This window comes from Cyprinus carpio, chromosome B16 (assembly GCF_018340385.1).
Source record: "Cyprinus carpio isolate SPL01 chromosome B16, ASM1834038v1, whole genome shotgun sequence".
NCBI lineage: Eukaryota > Metazoa > Chordata > Actinopteri > Cypriniformes > Cyprinidae > Cyprinus > Cyprinus carpio.
The window spans coordinates 21,545,878-21,559,916 of record NC_056612.1 but is presented as its reverse complement, the minus strand read 5'-3'; the positions used below and the strand labels follow the sequence as shown (position 1 = coordinate 21,559,916).

The window sequence follows — 14,039 nt, the reverse complement described above, 5'->3', positions numbered from 1 at the left end:
GAAATAATTAGCCTTGAAGAAACGTTGGGAATCAGGTCATTTGGAGACTCGTACCGTTTCCTGTACACCACATGCGAGTGTCAGACTAATGCAACTGACAGATATGTTTTAGAGGAAGTAGGATTGCAAAAATCCCAGTGGATATTTGATCTTATTTGTGTGTGTGTGCTTGTGAATATGTATATGAATGAGAAAGAGAGCCATAAAGTGGAAGTAGGAACAAAGAGAGAGCTAGACATAAAAAATAAAAAAAAACATGCGTAAAGAGACAGTTCATCTCAAAATGAACATTTTGTCATCCTTTAATCACTCTTATGTCATTTTGAATTGAAATGGCTTTGTTGTTGTTGTATGTATAATCGCTGAGAGTAATTTGTTCATGACTGATTCTCTCAGTGGTCTGTTCACAACAGTTAAGAGTATAGTGGAGTGAATAATGACTTAAACCATTTTTTCACATAAAGCTGTAATATAGATTCAGAATTCTTGGAATATGTTGCATGACTCACGTGGACACTTGTATGGTGATTTTGCATCCTTTTTTCAAGCTTAAAAGCCCCATTCTTCATTCACTTTCATTATATAACCCATCTTGTGTTGAGAAAGGAAGTCATATGGGATTTGAACAGTGAGGGTGAGTAAATGACACATTTTCAATTTTAGGTGAACTATTCCTTTAATTAAGAGCTGTGAACATGATAAACAGACATAAATTGCTAGGTTTGGCTAATATCATTCCCATATGTGCTGGCAGGGACACAGCGTGTTATAATTTAGACTAAGCTATGGCATAAACATATAGATGTGGGACTAATACAGCAGGGCCATTATAAACAGCCATTCATTACGCAACAATAATATTATGCAAGAATCAAAATGGAAACAAGTGCAAGTAAATCTGTTGAACATATAAAGCACATTCCAAATGACAGAAAATCTGTCAAAAAGGCCAATAACTTTCTCTTTTTCACACTTTAGGGCACCATGAAAATTATAATCTTTTGCCCAAGTTCATTCACTGTGAAATAACGGTGCACACGCTGGTCAATAAATAGCCCATTTGGCTCCATATAACCCTTAGGAGAGCAATGAAAGTGTGTCTTTAAATCTATGTATGTGTTGATATTATTTCATATCAGACCCCTTCCTCTCTGGGCCATGCAGAAATCCACCAAGCCAAATGTTAATGAGTTCCACCTGCAATGCTATATGAACATTCGGTGCACATTGGCACTTGTCTAAATGAACGAAGTGTTGCATATGACTTGTGTAATGTTACATGACCTACAGAGCGTCTTCTGGAATGCCAGTAAGTGTTCACCCAAGGGTCTCCTCTGCATGTGATGCGGATTTCTCGCCATAAGCAGATCTGACCAATTAATTCAACAAACTGTATACATGCAGTAACATATATCTGAACTGGATTAAGAAACCATTCAGTAAGGGCTTTTGTGCAAGTTGAGTAAAGAACCGATTAGCCCTTCTCAGCTTCTTCTTTTAGATGGACTCCTGACTGCCAGCTAGACATCTAGATCTCTGAAAAAATCACAATAAGTGGACGGCAGTGAGTGGTGTCACCGGCATTGATTTGGCAGTCTTTCCCATGATGCTTTCACTCAGCTTTGTATGAGCTGGTGCTAAAAGACAGACTGTTTATTGCCCTCGTTGAAGGGAGGTTAAGTTACAGCTAAGGCCGTTTCATTAGCATTAAATCACAGTGCAAACCATTCACCCCCAGTGGGACAGTGCTGCTCCCTTAGCCCCCAAGCTGGTATTCCATTTGTCGGTAGGGGGGCGGGCTGTTCAGATAGAGTGAATGCTTGAGATCCTTGGCTGTGGTCCTTCAGGGTTTTTTTTTTTTTTTTTTTTGTATTCAGCAAGACTTAGGCTCTTAATTGTGTGACTAAACCAATTGTTCTCTTAATTGACGCCACTTAACCTCTTCAACAGGCTCCCCTCAGGTGTGCCACAGGTGACTACCCTGAGTCCCATGCAGAACCTGATGGATAACAACGCTGTGGATTATTCTGTGAGATGATATCATTCCTTGAGAATGTACAATAATGAGCTTGGTTCATCCAATCAGACTGGTTGGTTTTTTGAGTGATGAGGTCTGTATTTGTTAACAGGATTAACACACTACACCTATATTATTAGTAAAGTAGAGTTTAACCAAAAGTGAAAATTGTCATATTTGTGTATTTTTCAGCTTTCTTGGCCATACAGTGGATGTCAATGGGGATCAGTGTTGTTTTGGACAAAAACAGTTCTGGAAAACATCTGCTTTTATGTTCTACAGAAGAAAGTCATACGGGTTTGGAATAACATGAGGGTGAGTAAATGATGTCAGAATTTTCATTTTGGCTTTCCCTTTAGCACTTAAGAAGTACATAAAAATAAGTAAGTAACATCCAGTTAAAGTTTTGTGGTTTTATTTTTTACCTAGAAATGATATAGGGTCTCATCTTACTGACTGTTGCCATAATAGGCCATAACATGAATTGGCTGCTCGTAAATATGAATATTTGCATATGAACCCGCACACAGGGAAATGACCCTGTGAAATAGCAGAGGTAAATTCCCTCCTCAGGATTTATGACTGCTCAGGGTATAGCCAATACTTTTATTGTGGTCTTGTGCCAGATATGGTCAATTGTACACGAATGCCAGGAGCAATGGAGACTACGGGGTTGCGAGGAGGAAATGTGGATGTGAAATTTCCATTTCTTTTTTTTAACCCTCTGAAGTCGTATTTTATAGTTGACAAATCTTCACTCGGTTTCTGTTAGTTTCCATCATTTAATGTCACAAAAAGTGCGGCAGAGTGGCTTTGAAGAGCTTGTTCCCTTTAAATCCTCGAGCACCTGTGAAACTGCTTCTTTCGCAGAGTGGCATTTCAACATTAATTCCTCATTTTGATGAATTCACAGGCCCTGAGTGTGCTACAGGGTGGAGGAGCTCAAGTAAGAACGTTCCAGAAAGAAACACCCTCTGATGGAACAGAAAAAAAGGCTAGCTAGCTCTGGCCAAGGTTTGTTTTCACCTGAAGCAGCCATTTGTCTTGGCGTTTGCCCAGCACTAAACCACTGTGTATGTTTCTATGGTCTCAACGGACCTGAGTGTGCACCACAACCACTTAATGTGGTAGGGGAACCGAAGATCTCTGTAATAATCTTGAAATTGTGAAACCACACAGTTTCCTCGCACCGAAGCTAACATGAAAGAAGCACATTTCCCTTAAACGCTAGCCATCCAATACTGTCAGGAGAATGCCAGCTCATCAGCCAAACTTGCAGCTAATCACACAGGGGCATAAAGAGTTACTTGACCTCATTGAGTTTGCAAGGCTTCCAAGAGACTCGGAAAAGTACAGAGCTTTAGATGAGAACACCTCAGATTTGGACCACTTAGCACTTAAATGCAGCGGTGACTGTCGCAAGGATGAAGCCCTGAGGGCTGGACCTGATCTCCAGGTGGATCTGATAAAATCGAGTGTGAGAGCTAATCCCTCGCCTTGTCGCTCACCTGCATAGCAACAGAGCTGAAGAGGCTGACGCATTCCTCGCGCCTCATTTAAGAGAACAGGATGGAGCGGGATTAAGGGCTACTTTTGAGACAAGCCACAGAACATATAAAACACTGTCCAAAAAATATGAAGCGTGGTCCTCGGGAGCTTCTCCGGGTTAGAAAGCTCTCCCGAGAACTTCCTGGAACATAACTTGGGATTAGACTTATGTCGCTGACCTAAAGATGGGATCTGATAATTTATGGGAGGGATTTAACTCTGAGGCCACGGTTGCACAACAAGGCAGTCACTTAAGGAACCTTCTGTGTTGATACACTCTGATTAACTGTAAGTGGAAGCAAGGTCCAAATGTTATCACATCCATATGGAGTATAGGTTATGAATATTACGATTTAGTGTCAATGTGACCTTGAGAAAACTTGTCCTTGGTTCACTGCTGTAGTGGATAATTGCACATTCAGTCCAACTTTCTACAAGTCTGAGGTGCTTTTAGTTATTACACAAGCATAAAATTCAACATTTCCTGTAGTAGTTTCTGATGAGCCCTAGCTGTCTGTGTGTGTGTGTATGTACGTGTGCAACAAAATATACAGTGGGCAATTCAGTTCTCTTAAAAGACTCTTTGAAGACATAACAAACAGTAAATTGTCTATACTAAAACAAAACATTTAAAGCATGTGGTGATATGGACTTTGCCATGCCTCTTAAGCCCTACTGTATATGGGTGTTGTCCCAGGAGTTATGTATTAGTAAAAGAAACATTTCTGTTTTAGAAATTTGTCAAATTAAAATGGCCTTGGATTTTTTTTTTTAAACCAGTATTGTTACTACTTGCAACCAGTTTTGCAAGTTTTGCCATGCATTTTGAATTCTTTCTGTTTTATTAATCTCAATTATGTTGGACAGCTACACTTTTAGAAAAAAAAATGTTTGTTTGTACTCCCGATAACCAAGGAGACAAAAGACTGTGCTTCAGATAATCAATGTAAATATCACTTGTTAATATTTTCATTTTGTATAATTTAACCCAGTCAAACTCTGGTTTTGTCAAATTACACAAAAAGTATAAAACATTATTAAATTCTAGGAAATTAGCTTTACAAAGTAAACTGCCATTTTTGTTTAAAATGTAATTTCCACAAGTGTCATTTACATGACACAATGCTATTAAAATACATAATTTGAAATGATCCTTTACGTTTCAAAAACAAATGGCCAAAATGACAGAATTCTCCTTTAACCATTATTGAACATTGTTAGCAGACAAATTCAACTAATGAACATGCGAAAAGTGTTTTAAGTGAGTTTCTTTAAGCCCACAGGACCGAAAGTGAAATACCAATATAAATTTTCACAAATGCATCTTTTCTCTTTGATTGCAGAAGGTTTTCTTAAGAGCGTGTGCAGCTCAGAACATGTATGCGGATTCAACAGTGCACATACAGCCCAGCAACATATGTGAGGGGAGCAGGGTGGAGCTGGACCCTGGGTTGCTGATCGTGACTGGTTGGTGGGGAGAGAGGCCCCAGCAAGGTGGGTCCCAGGCCTGCAGCGAGGTCCTGGGGAGTCATTTCAAATCTTGTCCATGACATAGCGCTGGTCTGATGTGTGTGTGCTCCCCTTTTCTACTCACCCCGCCTTTCTCACCTCTGTTGCACTGGAAGTGGCGGAGTTTTGACAGCTGTGTTTGGATCACTCCGATGGCGGGCGGTCTGGGGGAAAAGGGCGTGTGCTTTACTTGTGTGCGAGCTTGATATCAGGTGTATGTGAATTTCTTTACGTTAAACCGATGATGTATAGGCAGGGTGGAGATGTGGAGCGTATGCGTGCTCATTTGCTGACATATGGCCTTGAAATTACAGTACTGCACGTTGCCCTCATCAGCAAGGCTGAAGCTTTGGGAATAAACCTGGAATGTGGGCTAAGTGGGGGCTGGCGGGCGGCTCAGCCCTTCTGGGTTGCGGGGAGCAAGGCCTGGCCGGCCACATGAGTCTCAGCTGATCCCAGCGTTAACCACAACTCTGGTGGTATCAAGGCTGGAGGGGGAGTTTGTAGCAATTCCATAAAATACAATTTCAGGCTCCCCAAAGAACTTTTCAGTGAACACTTATTATATTTTTCTGAGTATGAAGAATAATTAAAAAATCTAAAGAACATTTCCCCCTTTCAGTTGAAAGTTTTCATGGATGTTCATAAATAACCTTTATTTCCAAGAGTGCACAGTTGTCTTCGGATTTCTGCATTGGAGGTATAAATCCAGAAGTATTTAATCTTAAAGTAAAATTTGTGTAAAATACATAACTGTGCTTTAATTGACGTCAACCAGATGTTGGTTAAAGTGAAAAAAGAAGCAGTGGGCCAATAAACTTGCTTATATCCAGGTCAACAGAACTGAAATGAGTTGAGTTGGATTTCTGCAAGCACCAGAGCTGCTTTTTCTATGCGCTGCACATGATGCATCATTGGTGTAATTGCCTTATTGTTTTTCTTGGCAAGGGACATGCTCTTTCACAGCTGTGAAGTTGAATAGACTAATTAAGTCGGAAGAGTTCAATGAGGAGCAAGGTGAATCACTCTTACTGCACGCCTGGCACCTGCGTACCAAACAAGCCGTGTTCCTGCAGTGTTACCGTAACAATATTGCATGTTTTTCCCCATTGCACAACACAGATGAGCTGTAAAACCTTCACACCTTCGTAAGCACTTTATTGCAGGCACCTTGACTCTCGTTTACCAACCAAACACTGCTGCTTATCAGCAAGGCTGCCACAGGAAAGACAAGCAGGAAATAATTCTGCCTTACCAACAGGAATGCCGTGACATACCTTCTTCTTTGGTAGTATACGTGCCGGCTAGCTAATAATTACTTGGACCTAGCATCATTACAGAAGATTAGCTTCATTAGAAAGATGTGTGCTTTTCCATCATTTGGCCAACCTAATAAAAAAGGTGTGTCCGTTTGTGTTCTGTTGTTGGTTTTAGATGTGTCCTCTGGGAAGGAAAGTGAATCAACGCTAAAGCTACTTTGTTTCTTTTTTCCTGCTGTTTTTCAGGATGGTCATAACCTTAGGTGGTTACACTCTCGTGGTAGAATCAGGAAGCAGTTCCCTTTTTTTCCCCCATTTTGCCCAAGAATCTCATAAAAACTCAGGACATCCTGTGGACTTTTAATGACACTGTGCACATTGTAATGAAATGAGTCAAATAAACACTCCCGGTCATGTCAACCAATAAACAAGAATGACCTGGGGAATGGGTGTTTTTATATATCTTTATCATTCATCCCATTATACCGTAGGTTATTAAATGGCCCACCTGGTGATATTTTCCAAGCATGCTAAACACTTGGTTTTGGTTTGAATCATCTTACTGGTTCACTTCATCATCAATGCCAACTGCTTCAGTCCGCATCTGTGGCTGTGCTTTTGTTGTCAGTGGGGTTTGGCCTATCAATAACGCTTGATCCAGGAAGACTCTGGTGTTGTCACGCCACCAGGTGGATAATCTGTATTATTGCTCTGTTGCATGATTTACTGTTACATATTTTACTGTGGAATTTAAACACAACAGATGTTGCAAAGACATCCGAAAATGACCACAACTTATAAAATCTCTGAAGAAAAACATTTGACCACTTCAGAAGAATTTTACTTATTTTTGATTCCCACAGATTTTTTTTATCACCAAACAAAAGCAGTGTAAAAATAAGGCAGTGGCTTTAAGTTTTCCTTTCATGGTTATGTTTCTGAGTATAGTGCTTGTTTTTTGTCCGCTGGAATATTTATAGTGCAGTTCAACTGATTTATGCCGGACAATCCAGTGGCATTAAGAGCTGCTGCTGTGCCAAGATAAGAAACTGACAGGACAGATAAACGTGTTTTGTTCTTGTATTTCAGTTTCCTCAAATTATTTTCACAGATACAATGAAGTTGTTGTTAGTAATTGTTCACAGAATAGGAATTCAGCATATGTGAAGTTTTTGATTTCTAACTTCAGCCTTGAGCATGCATTAATATAACATGCAATGAAATAACTTCACTTGGTAGCAGACTTTGATAATGATTTGTGGTGATAATGGCTTTGATAAGAGCATCATAGTGATAACTAAGATGACTGATAAATAGTCCTTTCATATCATATCTTTCGTGCTCTGAACACATGCTCAAAATCCTACAATAAATTTTCAACAGGCCGAAATTACATTAACCCTTAACTATGCATCCTACTCTTTTGAGAGCATTCTGAGTTTTTTTTTTTTTAATCATAACATTTTTTTATTTTATTTGATATTTACTTTAAATCAATGACAGTGTCTGGGATTTTTACAAATTCATTCATTCATTCATTCATTCATTCTTTCTTTCTTTCTTTCTTTCTGGAAGACAGAAATTTTATTATTGTCTTTTATTTAATTTAAAATTTGTCTATATAGTATGTCTATTTATGAGTCAGACATATTGGTTTGCATCATATATTTTCATTAAAAGAGATATGGTTATATGAGAGAAGCTTTTTATTTCAGTGTAAATAATAGAAAGCAGTGCAGAATTTTAAAAAATAAATAAAAAATCACATAATAAACATATGTTGTTGTTATTACTGACCCAAGAAACCTCAAACTACAACGTTATATTAATAATTTTCCCATAGGTGTTTTATTCCATAAGTGCATATGCCCATTAACAAGTTAAAATGCATACAATATGCAGAAAACTATTGCACTTAAAACTGCAAGTGCATCTTTGTAAACAAATGTGGATGTGAACATAACTGTCTGAGAGACATATGTCCTCGTCGTGTAGTTAATGAAGTTCTTTCTGTTATGAGTGGTTTGCATGACACCTGGTTCCATGCCAGCTTTTGGGCTGGCCAGTTGCTACGATACACAGGTCATGCACTCTCTCTCCCTCCTGCAGCAGGGCTCTTCAAGACGTGATTAACGGCTGTTCTTTTTCCCACTCTCTCATTCTTGTTCTCTTTCTCTCTTTTCCTGTTGGGATTCTTCCTCTTTAACCTAGCATTAAGTTTGTGGGCCGTGCAATAGCACATGTGTGTTCCAAGTTCCCACAAGTAAACCGCTGGGGTTGATGAGAGAGGCGGACGTCTCGGGATGGCTGGGGTGTCGTTGGTGGGGTCCCGATCGGGGCTGTAAATTCAAGCGGGGAGGGCGAGATCCTGTAAGATGAAACCCCTCTCCCTCCGTGTATCAGTGATACAACTCAGGCCGAGACAAGAGAGAAGAAGCAGGCAGTAAATCCATTGGAGTTCACTGATAGCCGTGTTTGCACAGCCACTGCCGCCTCCTTTGATCAAATCGCCGGGGGAGTGGGGGTCGTGTGTCGCTGCCAAAGGTCAGCTATATATTACGCTCCTAAAAGTGATTACTGAAATTCTTAACTGAAACCATTCTGCTGCCAGGGTGTGCCAGAAGCCCCTGCAGCGGTGTCTGGCCTGCTCGGGGCCTCTATGTAGCTCCGTCCACCAGAAAAATGATCTCTGCTTGTGTTTCCTATCATAAGAGGAGGGCCCGAGAGAGCCCCACATGGAAATGTATTATCCAATAGCAGCGGCGGTGGGTAAAAACCCACAGTCCAGGCCTTAGAGTCAGGAAATATAAATGTGTGGCGCACTTCAAAGGGGGGAATGTCAAATTAAGCCAAGACAATAAGTGGCCTTGCATTCAAAACAGTATAAACAATTTCTGCTTTGTGTTTACTGCCCTCTTTCTCTCTTTTGCTGCATTGGACACAGCAAGAAACCAGATGATCCCTGCTACGCTGTAGGTATTGCTCTATGAAATGTTTTAGGTGTGAGCAGATGACAGCTCAATTAGATTGTTTACAGTAGGTGTTCCCTGTCACCTGTTTAAGTCAAGTCACCTTTATTTGTATAGCACTGCTTATTTCAAAAGCAGCTTCACAGTAATAAACAGAAGACTCAATATGAGGCTAAATCAAATTCTGCTGTAAAGCAGCTCTAAAAATGACAATAGTCATTCACTGTGAATGGGTGCCGTCAAAATGAGAGTTCAAACAGCTGATAAAAACATTCAGTAATCCACAAGTATAGTCTATCAGTTAACTCTGAACTAAAATGCTAGTTTTCTATCCATGATATTGCTTTCTCCAGGGAAATAGTTGTCTTGTCTGAATCAGGAGAGAAAAATGCACAGATCTAAGTGAAAACTGTAGTCCAAGTTAAACAAATATGTTGGTGGATCTTGATGTGACAGAGCAACGGAGGACTTTTTCGCTGGAAGGTAGCATTATTATGGATTGTGGACTGGTATTTTTGCCAGGAGCAAGAGTTTGATGTTAAAACACCTTAATGATGGATTTGTTTCTTGCAAACACACAGCTTTTCACCTCATAAGAGGTGAAAATTAATGGACTGGAGTCATGCGAATTAATTATGGATTATTATGTTGTTTTTATCAGCTGTTTGGACTTCCATTCTCACGGCACCCTTCACTGCAGAGGATCCATTGGTGGGCAAGTAATGTAAAGTTACATTTCTCCAAATCTGTTCCAATGATGAAAGAAACTCATCTGAGTTTGAGTAAAAGAAAAAGAAAATCATAAAGGTTTGGAATGATATGAGTGTGAGAAAATGATGAAAGAAGTTTCATTCCAAGGTAATCATATAGCCCACATGGCACCTGTAAGGATGTGGAAAATCATTTTCAGAAGAAATTTTAGCAATGAGACCCACACTTCCACCTTTTTTTGTTTTTAATAAATCTATACAGATTTTCTTTTTTTCTGGTTTGTTTTAGTTATTTTAGTACATTAAAAATTAAAAATTGTTGCAGTAGTAGTAACCCTGCTAAGATTCAACTTCATAAATTTTAATTACAGTGTATTCTGATTGTAAAACTTAAAAATAAATCTGCACTTCCCCAACATTCCTTCCATAGCTGCCGTGGATTAAAAATGTTGCCGTCGTGGGATAAACAAGAGAAATGTGAAGACATGGTCAATGAAACTTTATACACATTCACTGATCATTACATAAGATTGTCTTGTGTTAACTTTGGCAGACCTTGCCTTGGCTCTTAAATTAAAAGGGATGATGTATTTCCTCTTATTTGTAATTTGCAATGGGCTACTGAGAGAAGAAATGAAGGAAAGGGAGAGAGAGAGGGAGGAGGGAGGGATGAAGAGAGAAAGAATGATGCCTGCTTGACCGGCAGGCACATGCCAGAAATAACAGAGTGGACCTTGCTCTAGAGTCTCATTAGCTGGTGGAAAATAGTTCCCTGGAGGCACAACAGGGTGTAAATACGTTTAAACCTCCTCAGTCCTGAGGCAGAACTGAAGAGCCAATTTTTCCCTACTCATTCTCGAGATGCACACCCATGCAGATGTAGACTTGAACTGTAAGCTCCATAAGAGCTGAAGCCTTGTGTTTTAAGTCTCATAAATTTAGGCAATAGAATTCAGCCGTTTTTAGCGTACACCATGGGACAGCTGAAAAAAGCCGAACCCTAGAAATCTGATATATATTTAATGTCTATTCTTGATTTGAAGACAAAACTAAAATTATTACAAATCAGCTCTAGGTTTGAAATTATCTTCTGTGGTTTGTGTTCTGCGAAATTTCAAAATCAGGGTTATACAATTTGTCATTTTAAGTCTCTGACAAAAACGGGTTGTTTTTCATCCAACATTATGAGATTTCCAGACTCTGCTCAGCAAATATTACGAGGTATCAATTTTCATTATGCCAATATAACGTACAAATTACGTTTTAATAGGAGAGATTTTCAAAAGTAGACTGCACACCGTTTGGATGTCAAAATGATATTTGAACATACTTTGAATCGGAATACAATATTGGAATACTTCAGAATATAAATTATAAATATAAAACAGTTTGGCTTTAATAAACCAATACAATTGGAAGGACGTGATTTTACATTAATTAGACATTTATTTTTTTACTGTGCTAAATTGATGCTTAAAACACACACATATACATACATATATATATATATATATATAATTAAAATACAAACTAGCATTAAAGGATTTTGAAGTTAGGTTTGAAATGAAGAAAAACAAAATGGAAATTTGCCATTTAAAAAAAAAAGTTTTACTTTTGGATAGCTTAGTTAATCTTACCACATCAAACACTTAAATGTCTCATAATTCCATCCTATGATGTGTGTTTGTGCTTTTAGCGCTATTTGTTTTACATTTTTACTGTTTAGTTGGATTATTTAATTAGATATTTAGAATTAATTAGAGTTTTATCATTAGGTATCTAGCCTAGCCCAGCAGAGGGCAGTGGTGTGTTGGTGAATGAGGGTTTCTGTATATTGCACTAGACTCTGACTTTAAGAAAAACACATTAGTTCAATACAGAGATACATTCCTTGAATCAAGCTGTCCAAAATAATGTATTTACAAACATGATCAACCTTTATTGGCAGTAACAAAAATACACAATGAAGAGTGAAATCACACCATGAAAAGAGTTCAACTTACAGCATTGCTATTGACAATGTCAATACAAAAATGACATACTCTCAGAGTATTCTTAGAAATGCTGAGCATCATGTCGAGTGCTGGGCGAGAAAGGCTCTTATTCTCTGCAGGAGCTCCTTCTTTACACTGTCAGGCACCAGTGCTGAGGAACACAAGAGTTATTAACAATGATTGTGCTTTTTCTGTGTTGCATTGATGTTGATCACTCACAAATTAATGCATATAAAAAATGTTTTCGTTGTTTGATGTTTGACGACAATTGTTAACAACAAAATGGTTTCAGTATAACACTCATAAGGGATTTATGAGCAAGAACCACCAACCTCTTCCTTTGGGAGTAACTCCAGCGACCAAGTCTTCTACAGTAACATTCTCTATTCCTTTCTCCTTGATCACCTCTGCAATCAACCAATGATACTTCTTCAAAAATCAACCACTGAAGTGTATACAATGATTTGAGGCTGATCGGATCCAGTGTTTTTACCTTTGCAGAGGGCTTTGAGCTGATCTCTCCAGCCACACTCGATAAGCTTGGCTCGAAGCAACTCCTTTAACCTGAAAATAAGCAAAAACAATGTTTCATAAATGAAATGCAGAATGCACTAATGGGATGCGTCTAAAAACTTAGCAAGAACCCTACCTAGATCATCATTTTTGAACACTGCATATGATGCTAGATTTTTTTTCTGCATGATTCCCACATATTTCAACTCACTTTCATGAGTTTTTTTTTTTTTTTTAGACATTTGTGACTACTCTCAAAAACACATCTGTATGCAGTCAAATACTTCAGAGCTCAGCATAATCCTAAAAATGACAAAAACATGTCAAATGTCTTAAGATTTCATACATTCCAGAAATACGATGCCCAAAACCGTTACATAGGCAGGGAACTTTAGGTTCTGATTTTTTTTTTTCTGCATGATTCCCACAGTTCATGGATCATGATTGTAGACACGTACCTCTCCCTCTCACCCATCTCGATTAACTTCTGGTTAATGGCGGCCCTCATTTGTGATTCTCTACTTATATTAGTCTGAAACAAGAATTGAAAACGATTAAACATGACATAATATCGAGCTCGCAATGCCAGTGCAACAGACAAAGGGTGTGCCCACTCACAAAACACAATATAAACTATTAACTTTTACATGAAACATGAACAAACAAGATAAACATTCCGAACTTTGCGGGAAAATACATTTTTACCGAAATGCCTTTTTATCTCACTTTACCGCTAACGAGCACGGGTAACGTTAACTCTTTTTTTTATGGCCCGTGCGTACTTGGCGTGCTCGCAATATCAAGTTAACGTTATTACAATGATAATTTAATATCGTGTGATTTTGTAATAAACGTACCAAACACTGAAGAAAATAAGCATAATGTTCTAATCAGCGTGTATATGGACCTCTCTGCTGTTGTTTGTAGCCGGCCGTTCCGCACACCGTTTACCCTCCCCACAGAAACACGCTCACCGAGGGAAGGTTCCTCCCAACTTAATGGTTCCTAGGATGTGCAGTATGGCGTTGCTTGATTTAGCAAAGTGTCCTTAACATGTTTTTTTTTTTTTTTTTTTTTTTTTTTTATAAATAGTGTACTTGTGGTTAAAACACGCCATAGTTATCCAAATATATGTGGAGAAAGACCGAAACTGTCCTTACGAGAATACACCATGTTTTCACTAGACTGCATTTTGAAAGACATGTTGTACCAAGAGGAAATCTATTCAGCGATTAATTTTCATTAAATTAATCTTACAAGGCACTTGGAGCAGTGTTTTAGGCCTGCTGTGGCAACAGTACAAATATCACAGTTAAATTACCCAAGAACGTCCGGTTAACTTTTCTGGAGGTTAGCTAATGCTTAGTGTATTTTGATATAACGTTACATTCATTGATGCGAAATTAATATTTACGTTTTTCGTTTCTTTTTACGAAGGTATCCTACACCACAAGATGGCGGTGTGTCAAAGTCGTAGAGAATGCAACAAAAACCCTACAAGCGTCTTCTCTTCGTTTTAG

General features: G+C 38.7%; 1 protein-coding gene across 1 annotated transcript; it reads right to left on the bottom strand.

Moving 5' to 3' along the window:
* Positions 1–11,926: 11,926 nt before the first annotated feature.
* Positions 11,927–13,722, bottom strand: LOC109088518 (transcription and mRNA export factor ENY2). Its single transcript, XM_042740285.1, has 6 exons — positions 13,680–13,722; positions 13,427–13,488; positions 12,978–13,051; positions 12,500–12,570; positions 12,339–12,413; positions 11,927–12,157 (listed from the first exon to the last, which is right to left on the bottom strand). The coding sequence occupies exons 1-6, from the start codon at positions 13,720–13,722 to the stop codon at positions 12,084–12,086; spliced, it is 399 nt and encodes a 132-aa protein (XP_042596219.1). The 3' UTR covers positions 11,927–12,083.
* Between the last annotated feature and the right edge of the window lie 317 nt (positions 13,723–14,039).

What these genes read in the sequence shown, in the direction of transcription:
- LOC109088518 (XM_042740285.1), bottom strand. Translation starts at nt 13,722, where the DNA reads ATGTCTTTCAAAATGCAGTCTAGTGAAAACATGGTGTATTCTC. An exon ending in GAGATGGGTGAGAGGGAGAG is followed by an intron (nt 12,571 to 12,977) that starts GTACGTGTCTAC and finishes GCTTATTTTCAG; the next exon opens with GTTAAAGGAGTTGCTTCGAG. An exon ending in GCTCAAAGCCCTCTGCAAAG is followed by an intron (nt 12,414 to 12,499) that starts GTAAAAACACTG and finishes GGTTGATTGCAG; the next exon opens with AGGTGATCAAGGAGAAAGGA.